Source organism: Trichechus manatus, unplaced genomic scaffold, assembly GCF_000243295.1.
Source record: "Trichechus manatus latirostris isolate Lorelei unplaced genomic scaffold, TriManLat1.0 scaffold00198, whole genome shotgun sequence".
NCBI classification, from domain to species: Eukaryota; Metazoa; Chordata; class Mammalia; order Sirenia; family Trichechidae; genus Trichechus; species Trichechus manatus.
The window spans coordinates 4,671,313-4,684,924 of NW_004444134.1; the positions used below are offsets into that span (position 1 = coordinate 4,671,313).

The 13,612-nt window shown below is 44.7% G+C and overlaps 1 protein-coding gene across 2 annotated transcripts in view; it reads left to right on the forward strand.

The window, feature by feature from the left end:
• The window catches only part of NQO2 (N-ribosyldihydronicotinamide:quinone dehydrogenase 2), a 55,999-nt gene extending 47,163 nt beyond the window's left edge, over positions 1–8,836 (forward strand). For both annotated transcript variants that reach the window (XM_023742044.1, XM_023742045.1), the window contains exons 4-7: positions 2,832–2,962; positions 5,082–5,195; positions 6,314–6,415; positions 8,447–8,836. In XM_023742044.1, the coding sequence (XP_023597812.1) occupies positions 2,832–2,962; positions 5,082–5,195; positions 6,314–6,415; positions 8,447–8,623 (524 nt within the window). In that variant the 3' untranslated portion in view covers positions 8,624–8,836. The remainder of the gene's footprint in view (positions 1–2,831; positions 2,963–5,081; positions 5,196–6,313; positions 6,416–8,446) is intronic.
• The last annotated feature ends 4,776 nt before the right edge of the window (positions 8,837–13,612 follow it).

A 13,612-nucleotide genomic window follows, 5' to 3' on the forward strand; every position in this document is an offset into this window, starting at 1 on the left:
GTTCTTTATCTCTTCATTTGATGTTCTAGGGTTTCAGGATTGTTGATTCTCTGTTTGGCTTAGTTTTTCGGATCTTTGTTGTGGAGGGACGGCGTGGTGTTTCTGCCTAGAGCGCCATCTTGCCGGAAGTCCAGTTACACATTTATTATCCAGAAAGTATAGTAGCAAAGAGAAACATCAGACAAAATCTGGGAGGGTTCCCAGCATGGAGCCACCATTGCCCCGAGGGATGTGCCATCCTCTCCCGTTCATGGATGTTCTCACCAATCCAGGAGTCCCCAAAGAGGAACCTTGAAGGCCCAGGATCCCTTAGGCATTGGGACCTCAATGAATATGCGTGACTGGGGCCATAATACAGTTACGATTGCTCCAATTAATATGCCTGACTGCATCATGCTCTACAACCTTCCTGAAGTTAGTTCCCCAGGGGTGGGCGCCTGTATAGCCCTACTTGCCTGGCTATTTTGGAAAACAAAACCAAACAAACCCATTGCCATCAAGCCGATTCCGACTCATAGGGACCCGATAGGACAGAGTAGAATTGCCCCATAGGGTTTCCGAGGAGCGCCTGGTGGATTCGAACTGCTGACCTTTTGGTTAGCAGCCGTGGCACCTTAATTGCTCTGGCAATTTTAAGAAACCAGAGAGAAAGGTCAAAACAGATTCTGTGTCCCACACAGCTACCTACTGAAATTGTTGGACATCAACCAATTATTTTTGGTACAGTGACTCTGTGTATTCTTTCCATCTTCTTTTGATACTTCCTGCATCATTCAATGTTTTCGCCATAGAATCCTTCAATATTGCAGCTCAAGGCTTGAATTTTTTTCTTCAGTTCTTTCAGCTTGAGAAATGCTGAGCGTGTTCTTCCTTTTTGGTTTTCTAACTCAAGGTCTTTTCACATTTCATTGTAATACTTTGTTTTCTCGAGCCACTCTTTGAAATCTTCTGTTCCTCTCCTTTACTCCATCATTTATTCTATTTGCTTTAGCTACTTTCACTTCAGAGCAAGTTTAAGAGTCTTTTCTGACATCCATTTTGGTCTTTTCCTTCTTTCCTGTCTTTTTAATGACCATTTACTTTCTTCATGTATGATGTCCTTGATGTCGTTCCACAATTCTTCTGGTCTATGGTCATTAGTGTTCAGTGTGTCAAATCTATTCTTTAGATGGTCACTAAATTCAGGTGGGATGTATTCAAGGTTGTACTTTGGCTCTCATGGACTCCCTTTGATTTTCTTCAGCTTCAGCTTCAGCTTGCATATTAGCAATTCATAGTCTGTTCCACAGTCGGCTCCTGGCTTTATCTTGACTGATGATATTGAGCTTCTCCATCATCTCTTTCCACAGATATAGTCAATTTGATTCCTGTGTAATCCATCTGACAAGGTCTACAGTTATGTTGTTGAAAAAAGGCATTTCCAATGAATAAGGCATTGGTCTTGCAGAATTCTGTCATGTGATCTCAGCTCTATTTTACAACTGCTGATCCATCTTTGTTTCCAACCTTTGCATTCCAGTCACCAGTAATTATCGAAACTACACCTGCTATATGTTCCACATAATGTGGGAAACCAAAATCCTGTTTGATAACCTTACTGATAAAACACAACCTCTTACCTACACTAGTTAGTTTTCTTCTTAGGGTTTTATGGAAACAGTGAATGGTACCAACCGAGCCAGTTGCCATCAAGTGGAATCTGACACGTGGCAACACCACGTGTGTCAGACTAAAACCACTCCATAGGGTTTTCACTGATTTTTTGGAAGTAGATCTCCAGGCATTTTTGTGAGGTGCCTCTCAGTGAACTTGAACTGACAGCCTTTCAGTTAGCAGCTGAGCTTGTTAAATGTTTGCATCACCCAGGGACTCCCAATGAAAAGTAATGTGTTCATAATACTAATCAGTGTGCTTTGATGGATAATTTCAGTCGACAAAATCCTAATTAAAAGGACAAATCATAATAATTTCTCTCTCTGTATTAGTTGCTGGAGGTCGTGCTGTAGATTTCGTCCCCTCAACACCTCTCCTTCCAATGCCCACTGCTACTGCCTGATTCCACCCTCACCCTGGCCTGGGATGCAAGAACCTCAACAGGCTCTCTGCCCTAGGCTGGTCCCTGAATCACTGCTGCTTCAGTGAGCCTCCCTGACCCAGATCTGAGCTCTTGGTTATTTTTCCTGCTTAAGACCCTCGCATGGCTGCCCACTGCCTGAGTGCAGGAAAAGTGTAGACTCCTTAGCAGGCTTGACTCAACTACAGCCCTCCCACCGGTCAGCCTGATGCCATAGGTATGCTCCCTCCCTGCGAGCCTGGTGGTTAGACCGTCCCTGTCTTTGCCCTGAATGCCCCCCAACCCCTTTTCCCTCCAGCATCCCAGGAAGCCTAGGAAATTCCTGCCCAGGGTTCAAGACCCAGCTTGCAAAGCTCTTCCCAGGACGGGTTTCCTCTCCCACCCATGAGAGCTGGCCACAGCCTCCTCCAGGCCCACTGGACTCCTTATACCCTCCAGAACTACACACAGCTCTGCATTTTAATGTTTGGTGTGATGCTTGTCTGGCCGCAGTGTTAGACTGAGCTGGTAGATAACCATTCTGTACACTTATCATTTGATCGTTTACCTATTCTCCCACTGGACTTCCCTTGAACCCTGGGAGGGTAAGAACAGTGTCTTCCTCTCTCCTATTTCCATAACCCCAGGACCCAGCATCTGACAGGGGCTAAAGGAGTACCTGTTGAATTGCTTTGCGGGTCCAGGTAGCATACAGCTCTTGTGGGGGTTTGCTCTGGGCACTCACTGGGGTGAGACCATGTGGCCTGTTCCTCCCCAGGTGTGTGTTCTAACCCCGAGTTCTTCAGCTATGGGGTGGAAGCCTATGAAGCCTGCAAGAAGAGGACTCTGGCCAGAGATATAATTGACGAGCAGAAAAAGGTTCAGGAAGCTGATCTAGTGATATTTCAGGTTCGTGCCCCCTCTGATCTGTATATTGAATTAGAGTCGGACTCATTCCAAATAATGAATTTCATGCTCCTCAAAGTGGTGCTAAGTTTTAGCACATTTGCATACATATCTGTCGAGTTGGGTAAGGAGATCCATATAGCCGATACCACCTGTTTAAAATGCTCCCAAGTACATATTCATGAAGGACTTTTCTTTAGCCTAACGGCCCGCAAAATGTCTCTGTCATGAGATCCTGTTGCTTTCCCTTCCCTCCAGTGCCCACCCCAGACGTGCAGGGGCTGCTCAGAACCAGATTTGTCTACACAGTGTTCATCAAGACAGTTTGGGCCAGAGCAGCTGCTACCTGAAAATCTCCCCATCACTGGGGGGCGCCTTCTGTTTCCTTCTTCTCCCTGGTAGAGACAGACCGTGGTGGGCTCCAGGAGCAGCTGGAACCCACAGCCCTTTCTCCTGGGATTCACACCTCTGCCTCTCTGCAAGCTCGCTGTTCTTCCCCCCACTGCACACCAGTGACCAGATTCTCTAGATCCCAACTGACAACTTCCGAGGAGGGGATCTGATTAGCCCAAACCATCTCTGGCTCTCAGTCCTGCTTGAGGGCAGGTAGCAACTGGGAGAAGACACCTTCTGCTGGGAATGGCCCCTCTGTGGGTCTGAGGGCAGGGGCCAGTGGGCCAGGTTCTGGACAAAAATGGCATTTCCAGAGGTGGAGGTCACAAACCCATCATAAAATGACCAACATTGTGGGGGGAGGAGGTGCTTCCCCTTCTCCTCGGCCCAGCCCAGGCTTGCTCTGCACACCCCTCCTCAGGGGTCCCTTCCTTGACCAGATGACCTGGAATGGCTGACCTGGTCAAGGTGCACGGCATTCTTTCATCCTGATGACTCGGGGGGACTGGCAGTGCCTCCACCTAGGTACCTGGATGGTTGATCAGCTGGTTAATAGTGATCATGCCAGGAGAGTGGGGTGCATCAAGACCGGTCTCCGTGAACAGGGGCTGATGGTCCTAGCAGGACTGCACTTGGGCCCTTCCTTTCATGACCCTGACCCCGAGGTCTGCCGACCAGAGTGGAGCCACCTCCTCTTTTCCTGCCTCGTCCACCCATGGAACTGGATGGCTACAGTCAGCCACGGCCTTTCTCTCTACAGTATTCTTCCTTTTCCCTGCCCCTTCTGCTTCTCCCCGCACTGTTTCTCTTTTCCTCATACTTTGCCCAGAGGGTCTGCACAGAGAGTTTATTGTCTCTTTCCACATGAGTAAACATTTCATTTATTGCCACTGCCACTCATATCATTGTTACCACATCCACCACTTCCCAAGCACTTTCTCTGTGTCAGGCACGGTAGCGTGCCATGGAATCTTCACATCAGTACTCCGAGTAGGAACTGTTGGTAGCCCTATTTGTCACATCAGGAAAAGGAGGCACAGAGAAGTTGAAAATCTTGCCATCATCACACAGCAATAGGATGTGGGACTTGGGTTTCAATCCAGTGTTCTGCATTTGATTTCTGTTGAAAGCACACAGAACATGAGCTTCCACCTCTGGTAACAGATTTATTGTCTACATTCATCTCCCTTTAAAGATGATACCGTTGGGTAGTGTTAGGGCTTATATGGGAACCAGAGTGGACTTAAGGAAGATCCTGCTGCTGGTTGTCTAATCAGAGGTTAAGTTGTCAAAATCCACAGCTTCTCAGACACTAACTCCATCTGCTTCCCAGATGCCAGCAGCCCCTGCCCGCCCCCCATCATGGAAGGAGGGCCCTCTCTTCCACACTTTCCTCTCGTCCCCCTGATTGGCTCAGTCACAAGGACTGCTGCCACAGAGCCATTGTCCAGCTGGGCTTCCCACCACCTCCCTGCCTACTCAGGGCCAGTGTCGGGGGGCTGTCACTGGGGATGCAGAACCACTTCTGCCCACCCTCTGCCCCACCGTCATTACACCCACACTGAGCCTTAGAGCGATAGGAAGAAATGTTCCCCACTCATGCTGCCCACGTGTCGTGCTCACTGGCCCCACAGCTGGGCAGTGAGATTCATTCTGAATCCTCAGGTAGACTAAAGGTGGAGATTCTGAAACAGTGACAGTGTTTCTTTCTCCCTGTGTCCTGCCTCAGTTCCCGCTGTACTGGTTCAGTGTGCCAGCCATCCTGAAGGGCTGGATGGACAGGGTGCTGTGCCAAGGGTTCGCCTTTGACATCCCTGGATTCTATGACTCTGGTTTCCTCAAGGTATGTGCTCTGGCACCAGGACTTCTGTGGGCAAAGGTGTGCATGCATGTGTGTGCACGTGCATACGTGTGCATGTATGTGTGTGTGTGTGTGCGTGTATGTGTGTGTGCATGTGTGTGCATGTATGTGGTGCATATGTGCACACGTGTATGTGCATGTGTGTGTGAGTGTATGGTGTGTGTCAGAGTGTGTGTGAGCTTGTGATTGAGAGTTTACATGTGTATGTAGGTGTGTATGTATGTGTGTGTGTGTGTTTTGGGGGTTCATCAAGTTATACTTCTAGTTTGTTTTTTAGCATTCCTGATTGCACACTAGTGTGTGCAGAGCCCCACACTCCAGGCACGGATGAGGAGCACGTAATTTCTGAAGACATGGAGCCTTCACTCTAGTGGGGGACACAGACGTGCCCGCACTAACTCTGTGCACCACAAAGAGGAATGAGGGACAGGTGTCTGGGCAGGTTGAGGTACCCTGATGGGGGTAAGGCTCTGGCTCCAGAGAGGGGGTTGTACCCCGTGATGAAGAAAGAGCCAGGGACCATGCTACTCACAGTCTTTTCTCTGGGCTTCAGGTTCCTACTTGGTAGAACAAGGTAATGGGATCTCTGCCTTGTAGGGTGAGGGCTACAGGGGCCCTGGTATATGCTCCGTGAATGGGAGCTATAGTTTCTCACTGAAATAAGTTGTTAACAATAAATAATTGTTTTAAATTCAAAAGACCTCAGAAAATAAGTGTGTATAAGGAAAGACTGAGCACCTCAGTTCCCTCTTGGACTGTGAGGTGGCGCCTCAAGGATCAGGCTCTGCTCAGTCTTGGTGGCCGCCCCGTGGGGTCAGCGCCTCAGCTGGCCCATTTCACAGATGGCTCCCGAGAAACCTGGTTCCTGCCAGCAGCCTGAGCACGTTCATGTTCTCTTGGCCCACTGCCCCTGGCCACTCAGGTGCCTCCTATTGGGATGTAGTTGTCACCTGTGGTTAGCCTGCAAGAGACGGGATGTTACATCTGTGTCTGTCCCTGGAGGGAACTGACCTCAGATGTTCCCTCCTGTCATTGGAAGCCCTTTCACCCATATATGTACTTGCTATTCCCAAGCACACACACTGTCCACCCCTTTCCAGGGTAAGTTGGGGCTCCTCTCACTAACCACTGGGGGCACTGCCGAGATGTACGCAAAAGCTGGAGTCAGCGGAGATTTCCGGTACTTCCTGTGGCCCCTACAGGTAAGCCCACCACACTTGACTCCATGGTGGAGGACCATTGTACTCCACACATGTAGCTCCTCCTAGCTGTAAAAGTGAGACTTCTTGTAAGCCTGAAACTCACTATTTGGGTCAGCAGTTCGAATCCACCAGGGGCTCCTTAGAAACCCTATGGGGCAGTTCTACTCTGTTTTACAGGGTTACTGTGAGTCAGAGTCAACTTGACTGCAATGGGTTTGTTTTTTTTTTTTGGTTTGAGTTGGAATGGAAACCCTGGTGGCATAGTGATTAAGAGCTACGGCTGCTAACCAAAAGGCTGGCAGTTTGAATCCACCAGGCGCTCCTTGGAAACTCTATGGGGCAGCTCTGCTTTGTCCTATACAGTCGCTGTGAGTCGGAATCAACTCGACAACAACAGGGTTTTTTTTCTTTTTTTTCCCAAGTCAGAATCAACTCCATGGCAAATGGTTTGCGTATAGAAAAGTAAACATTTTCCTTTGTTTAATGCTTAGTACTGAAAAGCTTGGCCCATATAGAAAAACGTACTATAATCATAGTTGTTGGTGTTGTTTGGAGGAAGCTAAGCCCACCTCCTGAGCCTAACTTCTGCTCTGTGGCAGCTCCATAGTCCTGGGGTGGCAGCGTGCATGTGCCTGTGGTAGCAGGGACACCAGGGATGTGGCTCAGGGCCTGAGGTGGTGGGCCCAGCAGTGCTTAGTGAGGCAGCGCTGCCCTGACCCCAGGCATGTGAGGTAGGTGGCCTGCATTTCTGAAGGCCTCCCTCCGAGCCTCTGCCACAGGCTGCTGTCCAAGCACCCAGGGGCCATGCCCTTGCCATTGCCACTCCCCTCCAGGTCTTGGTGACTGGGAACTTCCCTACCTAACAGCACAGGCCCTCTTCCTAGACCTGCACTCCCAGGTGGACACTGTAGCCTATGTGCACCCTGAGGAGATAGGGAGAAGCAGTGAACAAAGCTTGTCCTCGTGAGCAGTGCCCTTTGGCGAGATAGAGCAGGGGTAGGAAGGAAGGGTGCAGGCTCCAGGCCAGGGCCTATCCTGCCTGTCCCCAAACTCTGAGGAGACCGGGAGCCTAAGGCAGAGCTGGTCTCCAGGTCGGTGTGAAGGGATATTGCCAAGGACATCACATATTGAACCCTTTGGTATGCCTGCCGTGGGGCCCACAGCTGAGAGGGGCAGGGTCCATGAGGGTATGGGCTTTATAGGAAGGAACACAAAGGAGAGGAGTGTAATATTTCTAGGGAAAAAATGGTCTTTGAAAGGAGAACCAACAGTGATTCCAATTTGTGGTGCTCCTTTTAAGCCGAGCTTCCTTCTCCACAGGCCACCCTGGTCTTACATATCATTAGGCAAGCTTCACTTTTTCAAGTTTTATAGAAACCTTTCTATTTTTTCCAGTTTTCAAAAGCATATGGTGTAGGGAAAAAAAAAAAGACGATATAAAATGTAAAAATATATAGTTCCCTTAGTCCCATCCTTAGAAATAATCGCTTAGCAATGGTGTGTATTTTCTTTCAACCCATATATATTCTGAAATATATATGTGTATGTGTGTGTGTATATTAGGGTTTTTTTTTTTTTTTTTTGTAACGTGAGAAACATACTACACTTACTGCTTACAGTGTGTTGTTTCCATTTGACAATATATTTTCAACAACATTTTATGATGGCACATTATAGCTAGAGCTACCTCATTCTAGAGTAATCCATTTTAAGAATGTACCATACTTCACCTGATCAATAAAAACTGTAAAGTTTAATGTTCAAATCAGTAGCAAAAATTGTAGACTAATCTCAGTTGTAATAATAGAATTTGGAATCCTAGCTGTCCAAAGTTCTTCCCTTCACTTAGAAAGCCCAGCATCCTAAGGTTGTAGGGAAGTTCAGTTGTGTGCAGTTGCCTAGTAGCTTTAAAGTTGTTTTATTATGTTTTGAAGGTTTGTTTCATACCACCTCTGTCCTTTAATCATTTGACCAAGTGATACGTAGTGGGCTTGGTTTCTCATCAGCTCTTTTCTTTCTTTGTGGCTTTAGCATGGTACGTTGCACTTCTGTGGATTTAAAGTCCTGGCCCCTCAAATCAATTTTGCTCCTGAGTTTGCATCAGAAGAAGAAAGAAAGGGCATGGTTGCATCCTGGGCCCAAAGGCTGAAGACCATCTGGACAGAAGAGCCCATAAACTGCACACCGCCTTGGTACTTTGGGCAGTGACAATTTGTGCCTTAGTGTACAGCATATGAGCAACACACTAAAGACCCAAACACATGCAACAAGAAGACGGTGCTGTAATAAAATAAAATTATAACAAAGTTACTGGATGTATTTAAAGATGTGCATGGATGAGTGTCTTTAGGATTTTATACAGCTAGATCGAATATTTTAATCAGCTTATTGAAGTGAACTCTCTGCTGATCAATTTCATTACCCACCAGGCTTACTTTTCTTTAATATCTGTCTAATACCTTTCCAGTTCCCTGTTTTTAACTTACGTGGATAATTTTATTTTCATGTTGTTCTCGTGGCATGGAGCTAGATTTGTTAATTTTTTGTTTTGTTTTTTAACTTGAGTTTGTTTTTTTTTTAAATAGGAAAGATTAGTCTACTCTTAGCTACTGTTTTTGTGCTATCTTTGGACTTACTTCTCCTGTCTTTCTTTTTTGCTTGCATTCGGACTATGAAGTTTTAATTGAACAGCCAATTAACATACATTTAAAATGATTAAGTACTGGTTAAAATGAACACTTCAAGGCATTAATCAGATGGCATCTCATCACTATACATGTCTCTGTAGCACTACTAGTAATTACCCTGAAGGCGAGGCAATTGGAGATTGAAGGAGTCTCCCTAAAAGGGATTAAATGTCATCCTCATCACCGCTTATGTCAAAGATGCTGCCTGTGGACAAGGACCTTTCTTCCTTAGCATTCCCAGCATTCCCAACACGGATCCTCAGTCCTCATCAGACTCTTCATGCAACTCATCTCTGAAAACCTTATCAACCAGGTTCTCATTAGAATCATCATATCTGAACAACTTTCCATCTGCATCTTTTTCATCTGCTTTTTTCTCTTCATCATCTTTCTCTTCCTTTTCATCAGCATCTTCAAACCCTTTCTCATTTGCAGTTTGTCTTCTTTTTCATCTCACTATCAAATATTTTCCATTTGTGTTTTCCTCTTCTTTCTTTTCATCTGATCTTTTTCAAACTCTCTCAAAGCCTTCCTCATCAAACTCTTTTTCAGAGCCATTGTCTTCAAATTCTTTTTCAAAACCATTTTCTTCAAATTCTTTTTGGAGCCATTTTCACACCATTTTTCAGGGCAGTTTTCAAATGTTCTTTCCCAGACATCTTTTCTGGGCTGCTTTCATCTTCAGATTCCTCATCAGGCTCATCTTCTTCAGACATTTGTTCAGGGCCATTCTCTTCATAGTCTTTTTTTAAGGCTCTTCTTTTTAGAATCTCTTCAGGGGCCATTCTCTTCAGACTCTTTTTCAGGTGTTTTATTCTTTAGTTATATGAGGCAATACATTGCCGTTTTTGCTTAAGTGGTTTGAGTTGGTATTACGTCAATTGTAACTAAAGCAATGCTAAATAATTCACCAAGCATGGTTACTATCTACATGAAAATATGGTATAATCCAGTGAAAACAAAACATAAATTAATTTTGGACTCTGGTTAGAATAATATAAAAACATAGATAATGACATTGAGTTGAATGTGACTCATGGTGACCTTGTTTACAACACAACAACAATGCCCAGTCCCTTGTCACCCTCACAATCACTAGCATGTTTGAGTCTGTTGTTGGAGCTGTTGTGCAATCCATCTCACCAAGGGTTTCCCTTACCCTCTGTGGCCCTCTATTTCACCAAACACGATGTCCTCCTCCAGCTGTTGATCCCTCCTGATGATGTGTCCAAAGCAAGCAAGTAGGACAGTGTTCTGCTGTGATCCATAGCGTTTTCATTGACTAATTTTCAGAAGTAGATCACCAGGCCTTTCTTCTTAGTCTGCTTTAGTCTGGAAACTCCACTGAAACCTGTCTGCCATGGGTGACCCTGTTGGTATTTGAAATATTGGAGGTATAGCTTCCAGCATCACAGCAACACACAAGCTACCACAGATGACAGACTGACGGGTGGTGGAAAAACGTATTTACAGTAGTATAAATTATCAAATATTTTTCTCAAAAAAATTGGTTAAATTTATGTGTCAAAGAAACAGGTGGAAAAGGTGAAGAAGAAAAACCTGACATTGTAGAGATCAAAGGGAGGCAGCAAAGTATGACATGGAGTCCTGGGTTCAGTCCCAGTTCTGCCAGTAACTAACTGAGGAGCTCTGAATAAGTTTATCAGCCTCCTGTAGGGTTGCTGTGAGTTGGAATAGACTCGACGGCAACGGGGTTTTTGTTTGTTTTTTGGGGTCTTAATTTCCCCATCTATGAAATAAGTGGAGTCTGGCCTTAACCCATGTTATGGATTGAATTGTGTTCCTTGAAAATATATGTTCTAAATTCTAACCCCAATACCTGTGGATGTAATTCCATTTGAGAATAGGTTTTTGTTAGGTTAATGAGGCCATATTAGTATAGGGTGTGTCTTAAGCCAATTAATTTTGAGATATAAAAGGAGCAGATTAGGCACAAAAGCAAGCAAAACTCCCCCACACCCAGGAGTAGCACTTGACACAGACCTGACCAGTCAAGTGCTCTGTGACCCAGCACACAGCCCAAGCCAAAGCCAGTGAGATGAAACTCAGGGATTCATTGATTCCTGGAAAAGAGAAGGCTTTTCTTCTTCCTTTTTTTTTTTTTTAAATTGCACTTTAGATTAAGGTTTACAGAACAAACAGTCTTCTCGTTAAACAATTAGTACACATATTGTTTTATGACGTTCGTTAACAACCCCACGACACGTCAACACTCCCTTCTTGACCTTGGGTTCCCGATTACCAGCTTTCTTGTCCCTTCCTGCCTTCTAGTCCTTACCCCTGTGCTGGTGTGCCCCTTTAGTCTCCTTTTATTTTATGGGCCTGTCTAATCTTTGGCTGAAGGGTGAACCTCAGGAGTGATTTCATTACTGAGCTAAAAGGGTGTCCAGGGGCCATACTCTCAGGGTTTCTCCAGTCTCTGTCAGGCCAGTAAGTCTGGTCTTTTTTTGTGAGTTAGAATTTTGTGCTACATTCTCCGGCTCTGTCCAGGACCCTCTGTTGTGATCTCGGTCAGAGCAGTCAGTGGTGGTAGCCGGGCAGTGGTAGTTGTGATCCATTAGTCCCTTGGACTAATCTTTCCCTTGTATCTTTAGTTTTCTTCATTTTTCCTAGCTCCCGAAAGGGTGAGACCAGTGGAGTATCTTAGATGGCTGCTCACAGGCTTTTAAGACCCCAGATGCTACTCACCAAAGTAGGATGCAGAACATTTTCTTTATTAACTATATTATGCCAATTAAGCTAGATGTTCCCTGAGACCATGGTCCCCACAGCCCTCTGACCAGCAATTTGGTCCTTCAGGAAGTTTGGGTGTGTCTATGGAGCTTCCATGACCTTGCCTTGTACACGTTGTGCTGGCTTCCCCAGTATTGTGTACTGTCTTACCCTTCACCAAAGTTACCACTTATCTATTGTCTATTTAGTGTTTTTCCATCCCTATCCTTACCCTCCCTCGTAACCATCAAAGATTGTTTCTTGTTGTGTGTAAACGTTTTCATGTATTTTTATAGCAGTGGTCTCATATAATATTTGCCCTTTCTGATTGCATTATTTCACTCAGCATAATGCCCTCCAGATTCATCCATATTGTGAGATGCTTCACAGATTCATCATTGTTCTTTATCATTGCATATACTCCATTGTGTGTCTGTACCATAGTTTGTTTATCCATTCATCTGTTGATGGGCATTTGGGTTGTTTCCATCTTTTTTCTATTGTTAACAATGCTGCAGTGAACGTGGGTGTGCATGTGTCTATTCATGTGACGACTCTTATTTCTCTAGGATATATTCTTAGCAGTGGGATTGCTGGTTGCATAGTATTTTTATTTCTAGCTTTCTAAGGAAGCACCATATCATCTTCCAAAATGGTTGTACCATTTTGCATTCCCACCAGCAGTGCATAAGTGTTCCAATCTCCCCACGGACTCTCCAACGTTTGTTATTTTCTGTTTTTTGATTCATACCAGTAATGGTGGGGGTCAGATGGTATCTTATTGTGGTTTTGATTTGCATTTCTCTAATGGCTAGTGATCATGAGCATTTCCTTATGTGTCTGTTAGTTGCTTGAATGTCTTCTTTGGTGAGTTCTCCAGTTCTATGTGGAATGGTGGAAAGGTTACCAAGTTTGGAGAAAAAAGAAAAGCCAAAGTCTAGACTTCTTGGCTGTTTGGACTGAACAAACCACTTCAACCTACTATGACTGGCTTTCAATAAATGTTGGTTTCTTTATTCCAATAAGCCGTTAAGCACTATAGAGTCTTGGTTATTAAACTCTTGCTTTTTTTTTTTTTTTTTTGCGTTTGTGGAGAGTATTTTTGTCACTCATGACAGTGATCTTCTTTGCCCCTTTTAATTATAAACAAGTTCTCAGAGTCATAAAAGTGTATAAAACCATTCATACTCTATGACCAATACTAATAAAACAATAGGATTTTCCTCTGTCCTCTTTACAAGCTGAGTTTTCAAGAAAGCAGATGAGATGTTTCATGAGTGGAGAATTATTTCATATCTTCAAGCATTATAAATTTTGATGAAATTACATATCTGAGCATTTTAAGGAGGAAAACAATAACAACAACAACAAAATCCCTCAAAAAATAGTTACTGCCTTTACCATTCAACGACATTATGGGGAAAAATTGGTTAGTCTAAATTTTAGCATAATGGGTAAGAAATACTTTTTGCACATAGACATGAGTTATCTATGATGTGTGGTATATGAATTGACCTGCCTGGTCACCTGTGAAGGGAGATTTGGGGGCTGAGCTCACTTTGGTACTAAAAGTCGGTGACACATACGATGTTTTTTTGGAACCTATTCTTTTCCCTGTGAAGACTCTCCAAATTTGCTTCCACAAACCAAACACTAGAGTTTGGAATATAGATGGGCTTCAAAGGAGAAGAGTTTGCCCTCTAAGAGGTGACACATCTAGCTTTTCAGTCATTCACACCTTAGGAAGAAGTGTTCTGTCAGATCCTTGCCAGAGATT